The sequence below is a fragment of the Oreochromis aureus genome, linkage group 6, assembly GCF_013358895.1.
Source record: "Oreochromis aureus strain Israel breed Guangdong linkage group 6, ZZ_aureus, whole genome shotgun sequence".
NCBI classification, from domain to species: Eukaryota; Metazoa; Chordata; class Actinopteri; order Cichliformes; family Cichlidae; genus Oreochromis; species Oreochromis aureus.
Genome location: NC_052947.1, coordinates 39,136,902 through 39,157,454, shown reverse-complemented (window position 1 = coordinate 39,157,454; position 20,553 = coordinate 39,136,902). Strand labels below are relative to the sequence as shown.

At 41.9% G+C, this 20,553-nt stretch overlaps 2 protein-coding genes across 2 annotated transcripts; one reads left to right on the top strand and one right to left on the bottom strand.

Moving 5' to 3' along the window:
• The first annotated feature begins 1,504 nt into the window (after positions 1 to 1,504).
• Positions 1,505 to 14,660, top strand: LOC116320246 (phosphatidylinositol 5-phosphate 4-kinase type-2 beta). The gene is made up of 10 exons (XM_031739808.2): positions 1,505 to 2,120; positions 5,091 to 5,188; positions 7,690 to 7,786; positions 7,874 to 8,026; positions 9,047 to 9,193; positions 11,073 to 11,111; positions 11,468 to 11,581; positions 12,627 to 12,888; positions 13,007 to 13,110; positions 13,527 to 14,660. Exons 1-10 carry the CDS (start codon positions 1,977 to 1,979, stop codon positions 13,605 to 13,607), a joined length of 1,239 nt encoding a protein of 412 aa, XP_031595668.1. The 5' UTR covers positions 1,505 to 1,976; the 3' UTR covers positions 13,608 to 14,660.
• A 1,238-nt stretch (positions 14,661 to 15,898) lies between these two features.
• psmb3 (proteasome 20S subunit beta 3) lies at positions 15,899 to 19,771 on the bottom strand. Its single transcript, XM_031739832.2, has 6 exons — positions 19,614 to 19,771; positions 18,232 to 18,416; positions 17,504 to 17,611; positions 17,101 to 17,278; positions 16,765 to 16,859; positions 15,899 to 16,088 (listed from the first exon to the last, which is right to left on the bottom strand). Exons 1-6 carry the CDS (start codon positions 19,614 to 19,616, stop codon positions 16,040 to 16,042), a joined length of 618 nt encoding a protein of 205 aa, XP_031595692.1. The 5' UTR covers positions 19,617 to 19,771; the 3' UTR covers positions 15,899 to 16,039.
• Positions 19,772 to 20,553: the final 782 nt, after the last annotated feature.

Genomic DNA, 20,553 nt, shown 5'->3' with positions numbered 1-20,553 from the left:
AAAAAGTGTTTGCTGATACTGATCTTCACAAAGATTCAGCTTGGATGTGTTTGCTAATGATGGATAACAAAATTGTGGGGTGACAGGGTTGGGTTGGCACTTACTGAAATGGAAATAAAAGCCCTAATAATAAATGTGTTGATGCATGCTCAGTCATCCAGGTAAGTAAATCCCAAAGGTTGATTTTGTTCATCTGGACATAATGTTTTCAATGGGAGAAATATTTCGTCACTCATCCAAGTGATGAAACGTCCAGATGAACAGAATCAACCTTTGGGGCACTAAAAATAAAAAAAAAATACAAAAGGAAAGTGAGCAGAGCAAGGCATTAGGGAAGGCAAAAGGAAAGAAGTCATGTTTTCTAAGTTAAAAATGGGTCACACAGAATGAAATGAAAAAATTCCAAGAGAGGCAAACACTGGCACGTTTTATTAAATTGTCATGGTCATAAACGAAGAGTTGGAGAAATTAACAAACAAAAAACTTTGAATCAAGGCTTTAGATGTTTTATTGCAGAGATATCGATGGTAGCATTGCTGTACTGTGTGTGTGTGTGTGTGTGTGTGTGTGTGTGTGTGTGTGTGTGTGTGTGTGTGTGTGTGTGTGTGTGTGTGTGTGTGTATGTGTCTGTTTAAGGACTGTAAAGACAATCCAGATTGTAGATAGACTACATACAATCTTGAATAGTTTGGTGATGATGGAACTGGAAATAGCAAAGTTGCAGATGCTGAAATTTTCACTGGGAGTGACCACGATGGAGAGGGTTAGGCAAGACAGAGAAAAAGAAAATAAATATTATGCCTCGTTATTTTTCTGCTATTAAAGTTGACATAATTGAAAATAAGTACATATGAAAATCAAATAAGATTTCAAAATCTATAATAATCTGTTTTAAGCAGGAATAAATAACAAGTTAATGTTTCAGTTCATTGTAAGGTGTCTTGTGCTCACGTTTATTAGAATTACTACCAACACAGGACAGTCTTGCTCCCCCCCAAAAGATGGAGCTCCCAGGCGATAAGAAGACCTCAGAGAAGGTGCATGGATGTAGCAAAGGAGGACATGCAGAGGGGATGCTAGGGATAACATGCCCTCTATGACAGGGTGAGGTGGAGGGAGATGATCTGCTGTGATGACCATGAAAGGAAGCAGCCAAAAGAAGACGAAAAAGAAATAGAAACTATAAATTAAATGGATATTGTGGTAGGGTGTAAATTTAAATGCACAAGTTCTTGCTGCATGGAGGTCTGCGTTTTGGAGTCTCCTTTCATTACTCTGGCCGAGCAGGTGGCTACAGAACACCTTAGTGTTGTTTGACAGCCATCAAAGAAAACGAAGAAAATTCTGGAGTCTAACATGAACTTTTTTTTTCTTTTTTCTTTTTTAAAATGGGGCACGTAAGAAGAAAAAAATGGGAGAACCACTGCTCGAGCAGCAACCCGGAGCGCTACACTGTGGGAATCCCTGCAATTCCTCCGTTGGCCTGCTGGGGCCGCTGTTGACTGTGAAGTGCAGCACGGACGCCATCTTGAGGAGACCCCGATCTCAGCGCTGGGCTGGTGACAACACGCTCATCATGACGGGATTACTCACTTCCAAGTAAAACGGCATCAGTGTTGGGTTGCAGGCGTTGAGCGGAGAGAAGAGGATCTGCCTCGGCGACGGTTCTCCGCTGCAGGCTGTTTTTAGAGCGAGGCCGCGCTGTAACCCGATGGCCGGCTAGCTGCTGTGTGGATACGCCGCGGCCTGCTCGGGAGGAGGAAGGGTGGTGACGGCGCAAAATGCTCCACCGCTGACTCCCAAACAGACAGTCATCCTGCCCAGAGACTCGCTGCGAGTTGGACGACGAGCACGATGCACTTATAGATTTCTTCGAAAAGGAAAAACGCTCTCTACTTTCAGACTTAGCTTTTATTTATCGCTGTGTGAACGACCCGGACCGCCGTCTTGCGTACCCTGAATCCCCAGCCGGAGACATGTCATCCAACTGCACCAGCGCAGCGCCCATCAGCGCCAGCAAAACCAAGACGAAAAAGAAGCATTTTATAGGACAGAAAGTGAAATTATTCCGCGCCAGTGAGCCCATACTCAGCGTTTTAATGTGGGGTGTCAACCATACGGTAAATACCTGTGAAGTGTGCCCGTGTGCTGTTTGTTTACGCCGCTGTTTTGATTTAGCTAGCATGCTAGCTTCTTAGCCAGCTACCTTCATCTGTCAAGCCAGTTTTGATGCCCTGTAATTGATCTTTTTCATGCGTGGACTCAGCCAAGTATGTGACACTGTACTTGGGCTGTAATCCAGCCGTTTTCGTGTAGTTAATAGCGGACTGCTGCCGCTGCTGCCTCCGCGGGTGGCTGTGGCTGAAGCGCGAGTTTTGCGGGGATTTTATTCGGTTAACTTTTGAGAAAATATGCATATTTGCGATACGTTGTGCGTTTGCATGTGTGTGTTAGAGAGAGAGAGAGATCATTCAGTGAGCTGCCATCGTAAAATGTGCTCGGTATCTTGTTGCTGTATCGTGAGCTTGTTGCTGTAAGTGCATGCAGGCGTGAGGTGGGATGGGAGGGGTGTGACAGGCAGCCGGAGCAGCAGGTTACACAGATTTTCAGCTCCACACAGCTGCTCACAGCAGCCTGCTATTGTTCAAATAAACCTGCTCTTGAGACTTGCATTTGCAGCTACCGCACTCCGCGCCTGCAGTTCGCTGCAATTTACTCTATCACATCATTTCACTATAAATAGAGCAGAAAATCTATCGCATTCGCTTTTGGACGAGTCTGCCTGTGCCTATGAAAAGCTCAGTGAAGGGGCAGATTGGACACCAGTGATGGATGGATGGAGTGGGCTATGCACCAGCAGTTTAGTCCTGCCTGCTGTGCAGGGGCGGTTGCACTCTTGCTTGATTGATGCGCGGAAAAACAACCCCCTGAGGTGTGACACAGAAGTTTAAAAAAAAAAATTGTGCTGACTTGGGGAACACCGGGTGCTGAAATGTTGCTTGGTTGACGCTCAAAGCTGTGATTTCTTCCTGGGGTCCTGTTAATGGGGTCCTGTTAATTTGTGCTCCAGTCATACTTGATTGAATTCTTTATTATTAGACTAACAAAACACAAAATCTAACAGGTAGTAACAGAAGGAAGGGTTAGGATCCCTGGGACATGTTGGTGATCCGGACAGGGAGACTGAATATCCATCTTCATGCTATTTACATGAAGTGCCTGTGCCTGCCTGGAATAGCAAATAAATGCACACTGCTATGGAATTAAGTGAGCAGCTAATGATATGGCTATCACTGCAGCATCTCCATTATTCAGCTGGTGAACTTTGTGTGTGTGTGTGTGTGTGTGTGTGTGTGTGTGTGGGAGCAGCACACAAGTCCTGACGATTTGAGGTGTGGGCGGGAAGCCGATTCAAGACATCAAACAGACTTCTCATCAAAGCCTTCGTCTTCCACTCAGAAGTCGTATGCATTTTTAATGGAGCCTGAGCTGTGATGCTGCAGGATTTACTGTTGCTCTGTGTGTGAGGTGATGTGAGACATCACCTGTGTGATGTTATTAATCCCCCAACAAGACAGACATGGACGCGCGACACTGATTTTTAAAAGACAGCGTGAGCTGATCTTGATTTTCTTGCATCACCTCGGCGCACACGTAGGCCCTCAGGTATGAGGAAGCTGTCAAACTGGATTCTCTGCATGTTGAAAATCTGGTTTGGAAACTTTGATCGTCATGGGCAAACACCTCCGTCAAATTGAAAATATTGGACTTATCTTTGGTGGCTTGAAGTAAGACTGTAGAGTGCTATTTAAATTAGAAATCAGCAAGTAGAAGCTAATCTCTGCGTGTGATCAGATAGCAGAAAGGGGTATGACCTACAGCTGATACCAATATTTTATATTATATTCTCTCAAATATAGATTCAGTTTATGGTGGGGAGGCATACATGTACAGCTCTTTGAGCAATTTTGTGAGTTTTTCCTCTGCAAATAAATTACTGATCGGTATGAGTGCTAGCTTCTTCAGTGAGTCTCTCCCCTGCGGATGAACTCCAGCTCCCCCATCTTGGACTGCAGTGGTCTGAGTTGTGCTCTGCAGCCTTGGTGAGATTGTTGTAGCGGTGCATGGTTGTGTTTACTGTGCCCTCCAGAGCAGGAGGAGGACTATTGATGTGAGCTGGAGTCCAAGAAGTTTGAGTTGAAATATGTCCAACCATTTGGCAAGACATTCACTGGAGGGGAGGGGATCATGTGGGCGAGAAGGGCTGGGGTGAGCTGAACTTTCAAAATAGGAGCAAGAGGATTGTCTTCCACTAAACTGAACACAGGCGACGTTGGCACTTGATGGGTTCAAAAAGAAAAAAAGTTACTAAGTAACCAAACATATTAATTTTTCTTTGTGACGAAACACTAAAATTAGACGACCTTTAAAACGTTGATCACAGCGTTTGAACTTTAAGGAAGCACAAAATTGGTAACAAATTTCAGCGTCTAACATCCCATATTCAGTCAGCAGAGCCAATATCAGCTGATTATTGGTGCATACCCAACTGTGTTGTTCATACTTCCAGTATGAGAAGAACTTATTTCCTCTAAATGGCAGCACCGTGACTGTGTACTGTCCCTTTGCATCACTCTATAAACTGTTTTATGCGATTTGCAAGGTTTTTTCCAAAGCTCATCACTGCGCTTTTGGTCTGGATGAGTTTCAGTAAATGAGCCGAGTGTCTGGAGGCGCAGCAGCAGCAAGAAAACCTGCCTGCGTGTTCTTTGGTCCCCGAGTTAATCACTGTCAGAGATTTGAAACGGCTTTGAAATACTGAGCCGTGTTACAGGTAGTCGTGGCTTTGTTCTATAAATTAACCTGCACTACTCATTGAGTACTTTGTGTAGGAGTCTATTTTTTTGCTCTTTTTTTTGGGTGGGGGGGGGGGGGTTTGTGCTCAGATCAAAATTGCAAAAGCCAATATTGCTCCCTTGGTTTGTGTTATTCCTCAGTAATTGTGCAGTCTGTTTGTTCAGCTGTTTGCACTCTTCTTCAGGCGCTTTCCTCATTTCTCTCTCTCTCTCGTTCTCACTTCCCTCTTTCAGATTAACGAGTTAAGTAATGTGCCTGTACCAGTGATGCTGATGCCAGATGACTTTAAAGCCTACAGCAAGATCAAAGTGGACAACCACCTATTTAACAAGTAGGTACATCACAGCTTAGGCACAGTCCGTAATCCACAAGTAAACAAAAGTGTCAAGGCTCCAGCAGGGTTCAGAACACCTTCTGATTGTGGTAGACTGACTCCTCATAAAAGGACTCTGCAAGTGTGCTCACTGCTCAGAGAGTGCAGGTTGTTGCTTTAACTTTCTGCATTCATGAAATCCTTTCAGAGTTACAAAGCAGCCCCCCGAACGGCCCAATATCTGAATCCACGGTGAGGATATTATTGCAGGACGAGGTTGCATTTAGACACATTATTGTTGAAGCTCATCTGAACACTTTAAATCATCCTCACTGCAAAGTACCAACCTGGGAACACTGAAACTCTGCACTGTTTTCTTAACCCCTGCACGGCTGAGGTAGAGAAATGTGTCCCACGGTCCTGTATCCAGGAGTGGACAAAACAATGTGAAATTTTAAAAAGTCACTAAAATATTGCCAATGCTGCCCCAAAGATGAGTCACTTTGTTGCTCACATTTAGCAGTGTTTTGCACCCCCACTAATGAATTCTGTGTAGGTTTTTGTTTGTTTGTTTTTGAGCGTTTGACTCATTATTAAGGTGCAGATGGTTTGGTCTCTTTGCTCAGGTATGCTTGTCCTTTAAGGGCTGCCTGAGCACTTTTACAGATGCTATTATGAAATTAATTTTCTACAGTCGATCTAAAACAGGCGGAAACTTTGAACGCCTAAAATCCTTGTAGTATCACTTGTTACATTATATGCAAGTTATACTACAGGTTTGGGGCAGTCTTTATTTTAGGGAATAAACATTGGTGGTAATCGGCCAGTATCCTTCATAGTGTTGACACACCTCACCTGGACTGGATCCATTGTTGTAGATCGATCAGCTGAAGGTGGAACCTTTAGCCCCTTTTCCATTAGTGCCTACTCGGGTCGGCTCGCCTCGGTTTTCAGGTTTTTTTTTAAGTGATTGTACTTGGTACCAGGTACTTTTTTAGTACCTGGTGTTCAACGCAATCCGAGGTGATCCACAAGTGTGACATCAACAGACTGTATGCCACCGATTGGTTAGTCAGTGGCGTCACTCAATAAGTCATAAGAGTGTGTTGTTTGCGAAAATCAAACCCAACAACGAGGGAAATGGCTACAAAAAACAAAGCCCGAGTCTAACATAAAGCCACAGAGGGAGCAGCAGGTGTATCGTTGCCTCAATGTCCACCTTTGTTGCAGCCTTCGTGTCGTATGCTAATTGCGGGACACTTGGCCGTGTTGCTATAAAGACCCCATGCACATTAGGTGGTACTAGAATGTGATGGAAAACGAGTTGAGCCGAGTCGATCCGAGTAGGTACTAATGGGAAAACGGCTTTATTGAACAAATGTATATACAAGCCACAGATTGTATAAAAGATGGACTCGGACGCCGTGATCTCACTCATTGGATAGTCTGTACCTCACAGCAAGCCTTAATTTGATCCTGATAGTTGTTACCAGCAGCACACGCACACAGAAAAGGTCCAGTTTGACTCAAAGTAGCAGAGTTTCGCTCCAGCAGACAGAGACTGGCTCTAACTACTTCTATCAAAGTGGTGACACCCCTAGACCACAGCATCCAGGTGGATACGTTACAAAACCTCACAGTATTCAGAGTTGTTAGAAAACTATCCATAGAAGCTACAACTGGTTTTCATACCAAGGTGTAAACATGCCTAAGTTTGTTAACTTTTAAATTTGGAGTCAAAGTTCAACCTGTGTTGACCTGTGTGGAAATTTGGCAGCAGCACATGTAAGTGTTTCCCATCGCTTTGCTCGACGCAGCAGGAAACTGTTCTTGTGTGGCGCAAACAGTAGAAAAGAACAGATGTAAGAGTGCAGCGGTGCATTGTATGTGGAAGGCTCTTTAGAGGAACTGTAACTTTTGGCACTTCCACATTGGCTCCATTTCTTTGCTCGGGGTTGAGCCTTCAGTGAAACTAAAATGAATCAGTATGTTGTTTGTTGTTTCTTTTTTCCACATCAGCGGAAAAGTTTGAGAGGATCTGAACTAGTTAAGTTTCATTTCAGTTTCCAAAGTGCTTTATTTACTCGGGAGAGCTCGTTTCTCACTTATAAGCTGTAAACTGTGATGATCCATATTCCAGTGTATCAGGCTCTACAGTGGTTTCAGTGCGAGGACAAGCAGTGCAGCATAAAGAAATATTTGATTTGTGGCTGCATTAGTAACCGCATCACATTATACATTAGCTTTATAAAATATATTTTTTTGTTTGTTTTTTGTAAGTGATCAGGGCAATTATGCTGTCCTAATGCTGTTGAGATCTTTACATTTAAATCCATTTGAATGAGTTCTTTGTTTTTTGCCCTTTGCTGTACTGTAAATGACAACTTCACAGTTTCTCATTGTCTAGTCTGATTCCAAAGAAGCAGAAATAAATCCAACAGCGAGAAAAAAAAGTTGAAGTCAGTGATTTTTAATTCCTCGTTTTAGATTGTGTTGACTCTCTCCGTCTCTCCTGCCAGAGAAAACCTGCCTAGTCGCTTTAAGTTTAAAGAGTATTGCCCCATGGTGTTCAGAAACCTGAGGGAGAGGTTCTGCATTGATGACCAAGACTACCAGGTGAGACCTCAAACGCTGACGCACAAGCAGAGATGTTCATTAGCTCTCACAGGAGCTTAATCCACCTTGTTGCGTTTGGTTTGGCAGAACTCTCTGACCAGGAGCGCCCCGCTCAACAGCGACACCCAGGGCCGCTTCGGCAACCGCATCCTGTCCAGCTACGACCACCGCTTCGTCATCAAAACAGTGTCCAGTGAGGACATCGCTGAGATGCACAACATCCTAAAGAAATATCACCAGGTAGAGGCACCGCTGCGAGGAACCGCCAGAGCCAGACTTTTATTGTGATTCATTATCCTAATATTTAAATGTGCTCACGTGTCGGGTGTGAGGAGAAAAATTCAGGAGCATCAGTTTGTTAAATAATTTCTAATCTAAAGATAAAGAGAACCTGTTATTAATTTATTTTCTGTCCATGTAGTGTTACAGAAATGGTCAAGGTTTTAAATAATGAGGTCGGCGTTTGTACAAGTAATCCCTGTGATTATTTAGGTGGCTCTCGCTAAGCCACTAAAATACAGTCATATACGCACGGACAGAAGATTAAAAACCAATAATTCAAACATGTTGTAAAACAATTGGCTCGTCAGTTTAAAGCCATGCAGGGCTGAAGTCTGTTGTCAAGCAAAATCTGGTGTGACTCAGTGGTGAAGAATAAAAGAAGAATAACACAAAAAATTAGGTGAAACACCCAGCTTCACTTTTTACCCCTCAGCCGTAAAAGGCTGATGGATTATTGTTGTCACCCTGCAGGGCGGGCGGGGTCGACACAGGTGTGTGAGCTGAATAACTTGAGAATGAAGCCATGTAGGACTTTCAAATTGATAGCACAGGTGTTTATAGACTCCGGCACCAGTATTTATTTTTTTATGATGTCATAGAGAATATAAAATTTTAGGGACATATCAGCCCCAGCAGATCAGGAGGAAATTAAGCTTGAAGTAGGAGGAGCTCAAACGGATTGCTTGGATCTGCAGCATGGCCAAGTGTAAGATAAAGAAGGATTATTCTGAGCTGTGAATTGTGCAAAGCTAGCTTAGCAGAGTCCAGGAATACACGCGTGGCGCTGGAAATGAGCAGAATAATTCTCCTCCCAACAGCAGTGTTGGAGTACAGGAGAGCGTGATCTCTGCCTTTTAAAGTTAAACACAGAAACGAAGCTGCGCTCACTTTTAATCAGCTTGTATTCTGCGTGTATTTGATTCCTCACCCCCACACTTCCTGTTTCTCTCTGTGCTCGCCTCCCCTGGCCATCTCCAGTTTATAGTGGAGTGTCATGGCAACACGCTGCTCCCTCAGTTCCTGGGGATGTACAGGCTAACGGTGGACGGGGTGGAGACGTACATGGTGGTGACCCGGAATGTATTCAGCCATCGGCTCACCGTACACCGCAAATACGACCTGAAGGTAGGGTACGCTGGCTACGCCACTCATGCACACGAGTCTCATCATAGTGCTTTACACTACAGGCCACATTTACAGTCTCACATACATTCATACAATTATGAAATTCAGTTTCATTATTTAGCTTTCTTTTTTTTTTTTTTAAACTTGAGGGTTATTTAACAATATCTGTTTATTTAACCACTTGTGGTAAATGGACCGGTTCTTGTAAAGCGCTTTTCTACTCTGAGCACTCAAAGGCCTCATTCACCCATTCATACAAGCTTTTTTCTATGCTTAAGTATTTTCTGACATTTCCATCCATCAGAGAGCAGCTGGGTGTTAGTATGTTGCCCAAGGATATTTGGCATGCAGACGGGAGCAGTGGAGATCGAAACACCAGGCTTCTGATTAGTAGATGACCTCCTCTACCTCCTGAGTTTTTTGTTTTTTGTTTTTTTTCTTTTGCAGTAAAATATTTTCAGACCACAATCAATTTCATATAGCTAGGAGTCTCCTGTTGGGGATCCATGCTCGTGATTATACTGGTATAAAATGCCTTTCCCTCCCCACACGCAGCAGATTCTTTGACCAACACATGCAGGGTTAAAGAGATAAACGAGTGTCTCTGCAAATACCCAGGCCCATGAGACCCATCTCATTTAAAATCAGACCAACAGCGAGGAACATCTTCCCCCAAAAGATGACAAATTCTCAACTCACTATAAAAGCAGCATAAAAATATAAAACTATTGTGTCCAAAGTTGTTGAGATGCCAAGATGAAGCTAAAGTAAGGGAGATTAAACGTAATGTTTAACTGATAATGCTGTTTTCATGCATCACGACCTTATTAGCGATCACGCTGTCATCAATTCCAGCGATCATTGTTCATTAGCGCACCCCTAAACGATGAAGGCCATGACAAAGAGCTGAAACTCTTCAACGCAGTTCAGTTGTCTTTATAATTCTTGCTGTTGCCATCTTGGTGTTTTGAAACCGGATGTGAGAGTGAAAGGTCCATCTGAGAAACTGCACAATCATCGATTAATGACTTGTGACTAACAGCAAAGCCATTAAGAATACCCCAGATAATCTTTTTTGGCTCTTAAAATGACAATAGCTTAGTAAAATGGAATTAATGATCTGCTCAATAAGACTTAATCCCATAAACTCAGGAAGGATTTTACTGAAGTCACAGAGAAAGGAGGCTCTGGGACTTTTCACTATGCACTTCCACACAAGCTGAAGTCTATTTGGAGCCAAGTATCGCCCCCTGGTGGCCAATAAAAATGGCACGTTGGCTTCATCTTCTACTCGTCTTTTATACTGTCTGCGGTACAATACAATATATAAAAATAACAATAAAGGAATAATCACAATCTTTGCAAAGGTGAAGAAACAATTGATAATTTTTCTTTTAAGGTAGTATTTTTTTAATTGAAGGCCATAATTTATAAACTTTAGAAATAAATGTAATTTTAAAACATCCAATTTCTGTTGCTTTTGGCTTTTCTCTAACTATTAACCAGACAGATTCCTCGATATTTGCATCCCTGATTGCTGCCCAAGGATGGAACTAGGTCTGCAAAGATATTTATTTTGTCAGTGATCAGAGACATGATAATGTAGTGTTCTCTGCAGGAGGCTGTGAAGCCAGCTCTTTGGTAAAACCTGATGAATCTTGGTTTGTAGTGAAGATGACTTCATACAAGGCGCTGTGGATGTAGCTCACTTCTTTAAATGAGCTTATCGGCACATACCTCCTCTCATGCCGGTATCCTCAGGAGAAAGCACCTTTGTGTTACTAATACTGACAGCTGAGTGCAAACAAGAAATATGCTAATGTTTCCTCTGATGTGTCTTGCTCATTCTATTTTTATTCTTATTTTTCATCTTTTCTAGGGTTCGACAGTCTCAAGGGAAGCCAGCGACAAGGAGAAGGTGGGCTTTATTTCTGTGCATTGATGGCTGCTGACACGATGGGATAAAAATAGATGCCCTTAGCTCACCCCACAAGCAAACCTGTCAAACTGCTGCTAAAATTAAGTACTTGTATGTAAGCAGATGCTGTCAGCATGATTTGACTTAAATTTGTGTACTTTCTCTGTCACATGGTTTTAATCATGACTGTATGAATATGAATGTTAACATCAGTGCACGCTGAAAGTCAGCAGCTGATGATGTAGGTGGGCCCCGGCACCTCTGAGTGTTTCATTAGCATTTAAAAACAGGTTTGGTTTGAATATAAAACATGTTTCCTGCTGCAGCTTCATAACACCACCCCCTCTTCTCTTCAGGCTAAAGAGCTCCCCACTTTCAAAGACAACGACTTCTTGAATGAAGGCCACAAGCTGCAGATAGGAGACGACAACAAAAAGTACTTTTTGGAAAAGCTAAAACGGGATGTAGAGGTAAAACACACATTCAGGCTTTCGTTGTTCCTGCTCTCGAATGAAACCGTTTCACCCAGCATAAATACTGAGATTGTTTTTATTATTGACCTCCCCGTGCTAAAACGTTATGCATGAGTAAGCCTAAATATAATTTAGTTTATTGATTAGTTTATGTAAAGCTTTCCTGTGGAAAGTCTGAACTCTAGTTTGGATCTTTTCTGAACTGTTTTCTGTTAATGCGCTCTCATTTTAGCTTGTAATCTGAAAACAACCGTGCACCGCTGAGTGAAGCCAACCCAAGCGCGCCACTTCAGGCTCTACAGTTAGCATGTTAAATGCACAAGTTCATGACAGTATAATCAGGAAGACACAGAACAAGTATTGCTTGTTTTGAAGGGTTGCCAGGAGGAAGGTTCTAATGCTCGGCATCGTGTTTGGAGAAATGCACCTGTCAGCAGCAGGGTGGTGCAGGGGTCATGGGCTTGTTTTACAGCCACAGCACATGAGCACCATGCAGTCATTGAGTGGTCCGTGAACTCTGTATATCAAAGTATTCTAGAGTCAAATGTAACAGGACAGTGATCCTAAGCAGAGCAGCAAATCTACATCAGAATGACTGTCTGGACCACTGGAACTTTTTTTTAAAGAGCAGACCTCAGTCTGGTTGAAATGCTGCACTGGGACCTGAAGAGAGCTGTAGATAAAGAAACGATACATACAGAAAACGGTTACTTCAGCTTATTGTTGCTAAAAGTGGTTCTACAAGTTCATGAGGTGTACTTAATTTCTAAAGAAAAAAAGAGTTCAAATCAGCCTCCTGGTCTAATTTGTAAAAATGTTTCTTTCTACACTCGTTTCATAGAACACTCGAAACCTTACTGTCTGTAAACACTGCATATCGAACTAATTACACCATCACACCAGTGAGATGAACATTTTAACAGCTGTTACTTGAAATTTAATGTGTAAAATGATTCCAAACATTAGTCTGAAAGACCGGAATGGCGACTGCTCCGTGCAGAGATGCAGAGGTTTTGAACCAAGTGTTTCCTGTGTGTTTTAGTTCCTGGCCACTCTGAAGATCATGGACTACAGTCTCCTGGTGGGCATCCATGATGTGGAGCGGGCAGAGCAGGAGGAGATGGACGTGGAGGGCACGGGGGAAGATGAGGAGTACGAGAACGACGGGATGGGAGGAGGCGTGCTAACGGGCTCTTTCGGCACGCCTCCCGACAGTCCCGGAAACCCTCTGAACTGCGGTGGGTTTTTCGGCCCCGGGGAGTTTGACCCCTCTGTGGATGTTTACGCGATCAAGAGCCATGACAGTGAGCGCCGCATTTAACATGAGTGCTATTGAAATTCCCAGCCAGCTGATTAACACTGTCTTTATCAGCTGTTTTGTTTGTTCGTTTTAATAAAATCTCCTCATGGCGTTCTCCACAGGTGCTGTGAAGAAGGAGGTATACTTCATGGCTATCATCGACATTCTCACACACTATGACGCTAAGAAAAAAGCTGCACATGCTGCCAAAACTGTGAAACATGGGGTGAGTGTTAAGATTAGCGCTCTGCTCGCCACCGACTGTTTGTTTTACTGCTCAGCTGTGCGCTGCTGTAAACACGACGAGACAAAAGCTGCTCAGGCGTGGCCCCGTGGACTGAAAGCCTTTCTTTCTAACTAGCACCTCCCTCCTGATAACGTTACACATGACCTTAATCACATGCCGCGATTGATCGCCGCAGCCTGTAGTCCAATGTCTCTGTCATTTAAAGACTGCTTTTATAATTATTATCGCTTTGTCTGACACAGTCACCGTGGTAACAGATTTTGAGATTTTGTGTGTGGTTTTCCCTGAAAGGTTTGGGGTTTTTTTTCCTCTTGAAATGTGGGTTGCTGTGTACTTTATCACATGTGTCACTTCATTTAAATCGTATTTACGTTTTTTTTTTTTTTTGTTCCCAGGCGGGGGCCGAGATCTCGACAGTGAACCCGGAGCAGTACTCCAAACGATTCTATGAGTTCATGTCCAACATCTTATCGTAAACGTCATCTTCCAGTCCAGCCAGCTGGTCTCTCCCTGTCACAGATCTGTCAGATGCCACGCCCACACGCACACACACACGCACGCACGCACACACACACGTTTCTCTCCTCCCTCACCTCAGTGTAGGTCAGTCTCCCATCTTTAAAACTAAACCACCTCTCTCCTCAGCATCAAGCCTGTTACACTATCCCGACTCCACCTGTGAACCCCTCTCACTGAATTTGGTTCCTGGTATTCTCCCTGTGGTGTTTTTCTTTAAAAAACAAACAAATAAACAAAAAAAAAAAAAGAACCTGCTCTCCTTCAGCCACCTTGTTGCTCCTCACGCCAGCACGGAAACTGTCTCACTAATGCCTTGAATGAGTGTGTCAGCTTCAGCAGTTACCAGTTCGTTAGTAGTCTCTTTAGTTTCTGTTCATGTTGTTGTTGTTCCTATAATTTCTATTAGACACACATGCACACACACAGACACACACGCAGATGAAGAAAGGTCTGATTGCATGACAAACTCTTCGACAGTCGCCATCAGGCTTCTCTCTCGGTAACAACTTTTGTTCTGTTTTTTTTACAAGTTCTTCTGATGGATTTGGAACGACAGGGTGATGAACACATGAATATATAATGGTGTATTAAGTAAAAGAATGCAATATCAAAAAAATGCATGGCTGACGTGTACATGAGACTCCACCAGTTGAAACATCAAACCACTGAACTTAGCATCTGAGTGTTACGACTAAAACTTTTTAAAAAAAGGAAAAAAAATCCGTGTTTGAATGTTTTGTTGCCATATTGTTTCTGAATATTTTTCCAATTTAACCGTGAACTTGGTGGAGGTCGGTCAAAGAGGACAAAAAAAAAACCCCATTCACTTTAAGAAGGGGAATTCTGCAGCAAATACTTGTTTTATTACCATAAGGATCATTTTTATATCTTGTTTACATTAATGTAGCAACTTTGTGTTTGTATACAGTATTGTTTTGTTACCAACAGACATTAGGAAAAAAGGTTACTTGAAAATGATTCATTGCATATTAAAGGGAGTTTTATCTTGTTTTTGTGGTTTGGCTGTGCTTCTTTCTGCTTCTTGGGTCTCATATTTGTAACATTTGGCTTAAGTGGGTAATAGATTACATGTAATCTGATTACTGTACCAATCAGAACTATTAGTCCAGACTGCATTTATACTAGTGAATCTATTATGCTTTTTTCTCATTGCTATACTGTTACAAACTCTTTACATTAAGAAGCTGTTTTGTGAGCGTGTCCAGAGGCCAGATGGGCACCATTAATCCAACATGCTGTTGGATGGCAGGTGAAAACTTCCTGCCTGATTTTGACTCTGGAACCAGGAAAAATTCCAGTTTGCTTTAAACCCAGGCTGTCATCCCAACGGTCTGGGGGTCATTTGGATGACTTTGGAAAATGTGAAAATTAGGAGGGTATAAGATTTGTGTTCTGTCAACTCTACAGTTACATGCCCTGTGGCTCAGCTGAAGTAAAACTGTTAAATGACAGATTTCCGTTTCTGTTAAATAACAGAAATGTTCCTGTTTGAGTATTTACTACATGCATATAAAAATACAGTAGGTTCACAGTAAGAACAGGATATTTTTGTGAATTGGCATGAAACGTTTTTGATTACTGGGCAGTCTCTGCATTTTTTGTATACATTTTCTGTGATTTACTACAGCAGTATTTCTTTTATAATGTGGAAAAAATTAATTGTTGAAACTGCACTTTTTGTAACTTGGGGATTAAATGTGTACTACTTTAACAAATAAAAGTTTTTTCTTTTTTTATAGGTAATGGTTTTACTGGTCCAGCCCTCTTGAGCTCATATTGGACATTATGTGGCCTTTGAAGCAAAATGAGTTTAATATTCTGTAAATGGCATTAAAAGGGGCTCGCTTTCTTTCTGTGCTTTTTCAACATCTTTCCCACTGGTGCCTTAAACTACATCATCATATAGACTTGTGTTCCCTTGGTGAGCTTTCCTGGAAGGTGTGCCTGATTGGATTTGAACCCTCAACTGCTCTTCCACTACTCCACACAGGTGTGTTATCAAGGTTGAAGGTCTGAAGGAACAAATTACACAAATGTCAAAGGTGAAGTCTAAACTTTGTGGTTCACCCTCAATCCTTAAAAATGTCATTTGTTAGAGCATTTTAACAACTCATCAAGGATTTTGATGAGCTCATTCAATCAGTTTTATGTGATTTCACTTTGAGGCATTGATTTCGACAGTGAACTCTATTTCTGAGATTAGAAGCAATATTAAACAAGATCCTCCAACAATGACATCAGTCGTGTTTATTGTTTAAACCTAAGTTCATTTATTGAACTGTGAATGAGAAAAGAGACAATACAAGCATTTCTTATTATTTTTGTACAAAATATCTGAGTTAATGATGTATGAAGGGAAGAAGGAGCTCTAGTCCATCCTGGCCTTCAGGGTTCGTGTGGTGATCTTGTCTTTCTCACTGCCAGACAAAAGAAAACAGCTGTCAATCACTGCAGACTCCACCCAGCAGCTCTGTGCTGTGCTCAGCCCCAAAATACATACTTTGTTATGTTCGTCATGTGGACCGACTTGTATGCACATAACTGCTGATTGGGTAACACTTCTACAGATTCATCTAACCTTTTGCTTCCTCTGGACTGATCTTATTGACCAACAACCCTCTGTCAGTCATCTTCTCTTGAGCTGAACTAAACAGACTGAGCTTTTAGGGAGGGGTGAAAACACTGCTGTAAACCAACGGTGTGATTTATAGCAATAAATAAATAAATCTTTGTAGCAAAAATTAGTGCAAACATGTCATCTTTTTCTCCAGTAACTTAATTTTTCATAATTGCTGGAAGTCTAAATCATATTGAGAATGACAATTACCAAAAAACAAAGAGGAGGAGAAGAGAAAAAAGTTAAATCTATGCAGGAAAGGTGAAGAAACCAATGAGTATTAAGAGGAGAGACTGAGGTCTGTCTCTTGGATGCCTAGTTACAGACAAAGAACAAGCAGCAATGATGGATCTTGTGGATGTGTACCACCACTATAAGATGAACTCTTCTTGGACCCCTCACTTAGGACAGCCCTACCTGTTACACCAGCCGTGGCTGAAAGACAGTGTGGATGCAAACCTGCACACCATACTTACATGACATGTACGACGACTCCCATGCCAGAAACTGCATCTCGATCAACTGCATTCAGCATTGCCTGGGAGATGGTCTCAAACAGATCATCCGGCTCCTGTGTGACCAGAACAAAATTCAAATCAACACTCGTTAAAGTTTCAACACCTCAGAGAAGAATTACTGCGTCTTAAACACAACATAACGGTGGTTAAAATTCCTTGGACGTTGAACAGTGTAAGTTAAAACTACAGACATTTAAATTTTTAAAAAAGGTAAGCTCACTAACAATCCTGCAGACATATCTGAACACAACTAAAGTAAACCCAAGTACAGGTGGTTTCAGGTTTAATACTGACCATATCCGGCTCCCACAAAGATTCACACATGCCGTACATCTGCTCCGAGCAGGTGCCGCTCACAACAAAGTCATCTGTCACCATGGGGCAGCCAATCAAATCCAAGGAGCAGATGAAGGGTTCAAAGGTTTTAGGATTTAATCCGGCGATCACAGGCTCGATGTAGTAAGGCCCAAACCTAATGAGAGAATCAGACATGAAGAAGTGTCCAGCATTCCCACATTCTCATTAAAGCACTGACTGGACCGAACTCAGACTCCGGGAGTACGTGGTCCAAGAGACTGTTGTGCAAGTATAAACACAGAACACTACTGAGGTGACCTTTTGAGTTCATTCTTCAAACAAACTGTCAGAAATAAAAGACCAATTAGTATTCATGTTTTCAGCAGTTCAGTGTACTCACCTCCTTTCATACAGCAGGTTGGACACCATGCTCATGAAGGTTTTGGGTTTGATCTGGCGACCCTCCTTCAGCTCATACAGGTTCAGTCTGAATTTAAGCCTCTGGGCTCTACAAAAAAAGGCATAGAAAACAAGAAATCATTAGACCACCGATCTGTCCTGATTCAGCATCACAAATTAGTTCAGTAAAGTCAGTTACTACCATCTTGTGCTATCTAACACAAAGACTGTGGTAATTAAATTTGGGTGGTTTCACACTCGATGTTTAGTCTGGTTAAACTGGACCCTGGTTCCTTTTCCCCTATTGACATGACTTTGTAGTTATTCCCAGGTACAGGCTAAGACAGCAGGAACAAACCTTTAGGAAGAGCTGCTGCCAAACTGTTAAAATGTGATCATAAAATACACCAGCAGCAGGCTGAGAGATGATCCAGCTGTGCCAATATCACATATATTTAGCATCATTAAAAAAAGATTGGTCTCCAAAGTGAGGGTGTCTCATTTATTTAAGACTCCTTGTGTGCAGGTGGATGAGAATAAAACAAGACGAAAGGACACAGAAAAAACACTTTTTTCCCCTTGTATTTAATTTCTTTCAACATATTTTGCTTCACTTCAAACTTTCAGAAACTGAGCTGAAAGTTTGCAAACTAATGAGCTGATTCCGAGCAGAGCAAATAAAATAAAGGCATAAAAAAGACATTTTGAGAGGACGAGATTCCCACTCACACTGTCTGAACATCCGTCGCCAAACCAGCCAGCCCAATGTACAGCCTGTCTCCCATGGGGAAGATCTTCTGGAAGTCTGTCGTGACCATCTGGGCCTGAATGCCAAACCTCCGGTCTGCTGCGATCGCCACGCAGTTCTTCCCCCGCATGGCCATGACGGCCCCGCCGTTATATGACATAATAGACTGGGAGAGGAGAAGAGGATGGAGGAAAAAATGGATCAATCACCCGATCAACCAAATCTATAAAAGGGCCACATCACCTCAAATGACTGTGGGTCATCAGATTTGCCTGAAGATTTTATGATCCAAAGTTTGGATGAACATGAATATCTGAAAAACTACTAAAGATAAAAGTCTCATATTTTCATTGTCTCCTCTTACTATAAAACTGAATCTGTACATCAGGTGTACATGCTTAAAAACTGGGTATCGAAAATGACAAACATGTATACAACATGTTAACAAATCAATTTCTGTGTTTTAGTTAGAGTACCACCAAAAAAAGTCCTGAGTTTTGTTCTGTTAGGATTAAGCTATCTACTGACATCTACTGATATTGTTTTAGTGGTTTAACTTGTCATATTCGTATTTTCTCCATTTCTGTGTCTAAAAAGTATCTAAACGTATTCTATGTTTTTTCTGTAGAAATAATTGTCTTGACTTGGCTACAGTGGAATAATAGCGTTTATTTAATACATTATAAAATCAAAAGCAAAACGTATACTGACTAAGCAGAGATTTTTAACACTAAAAATTGTATCTCTCACAAGAGCTACCATCTTACCACATAAACAGTAAGAAAGTGTGTGAAATATTGCATGTATACATTTGTCAGTTCAGGGGTTTTTCTGGTGGAGAACAGCGCAGGTTGCTGATGTTTGCTTCTGACAGCAGCTTTAGAAAATCCAGTTTTAACTGTTTTCATCACTTTAAATTTTAACCTGTCCGATCTTACAGTGTCTAGTGAGCCTTGGCTGAGGCTAAACACGCTCACTAGCGTTATAAAACGAAATACACTGAAACCGAATCCAAAAAAGTGAGTTAAAAAAAAAAACCCTGCACAAAATTCAACGCTAGCTCAAGAGTAGCAGGAGCTAAGCATTTAGCTTTCAGGTTTTCTCTAGTTTTATTCTCCAGAATCGAGAGCTAAATTATTCATTAGGACATTACCAGTAATTACATAATGATTTACTGTAAAACTAACTCCACATTTTCCTCAGAATTAATTCAGATGTTACCGGCAGGTAACTTTAGTGACCATGCTAAAGATGCCTGATGCTACCGTTGTTAGCTCAAGTCTCGGTTAGCCAACAAACTCAGTTTAACATAATTTTTCTCCAACCAGCCGCGCGGATGCTAACTTATTTTTAATGTTCTTACCATTGTGAAAGCGCTGGTTTAGATTCCTAACTGCTAAAACGGACAAACTCTGCTGCTTCCCAGCTTTGTGAATGATTGCCGTTAGCTTGCGACAGTGACTACACGATTTAGAAACACAGAGATCACATTAACACATCTTCATACGTAACGGAAGCGCGCAGAGATGATTGGCTGACATCCTCAGCGATGTGCGACTGTGATTGGGTGAGAAGTGCAGCGTGACCAAAGCGTGCGTAGTTTGGTAGAGGCGCGTTAAAGCGAAATTGAAACACAGCGGAGAGGTAAGGGAGTTTAAAACTGTGCTGTCACTTCCCTGTAAACACAACATGTTAAAATAAGCCTTAGACAGTTAGACATACAGTTTGACCCAGAGCTAAAAATGTCGGGAACTAAAGATGATATTTTATTTGATCATGAATGAGATATAAATAATCCACTGTAATTACATGTGTACAACCACTTCATGTGACACAGCCACCATATAATAGAGGTCAGCTAATCTTTTTTTTTATTTTGCAATACAATAACATTTTTGCTGCTCACCATACACCACATAACCTGCAGAACAAATCATTCCTGCTAATGATGGTTATCATAAGGTGAAAGCACACACATGCCCTTACTGGAGATTTATGCTTCAGTTGACAATCTATGCTGCAACCTACAGCATAACCTGACTTTCCAGGAAATCTAACTACACCTTGGGCTGTCGCAGTCCACAATGAATAAGAATGACAACAATAATGAATTAATATAAGGACTCACAAATGTCAGCAAATTCCTGGAGGGAAATTCTGAAATATCAGAATGGAGAGAAGGTAAAAAGAGGTGGAAAAACTTGAGGGCCAAATATGTTTGCTCCTGAGAAAACACTGACCACACAAGGATCCAAGATGGGAAAAAGTCCAAGGATTTTATTTGTATCTGCCATGGCTGGCAC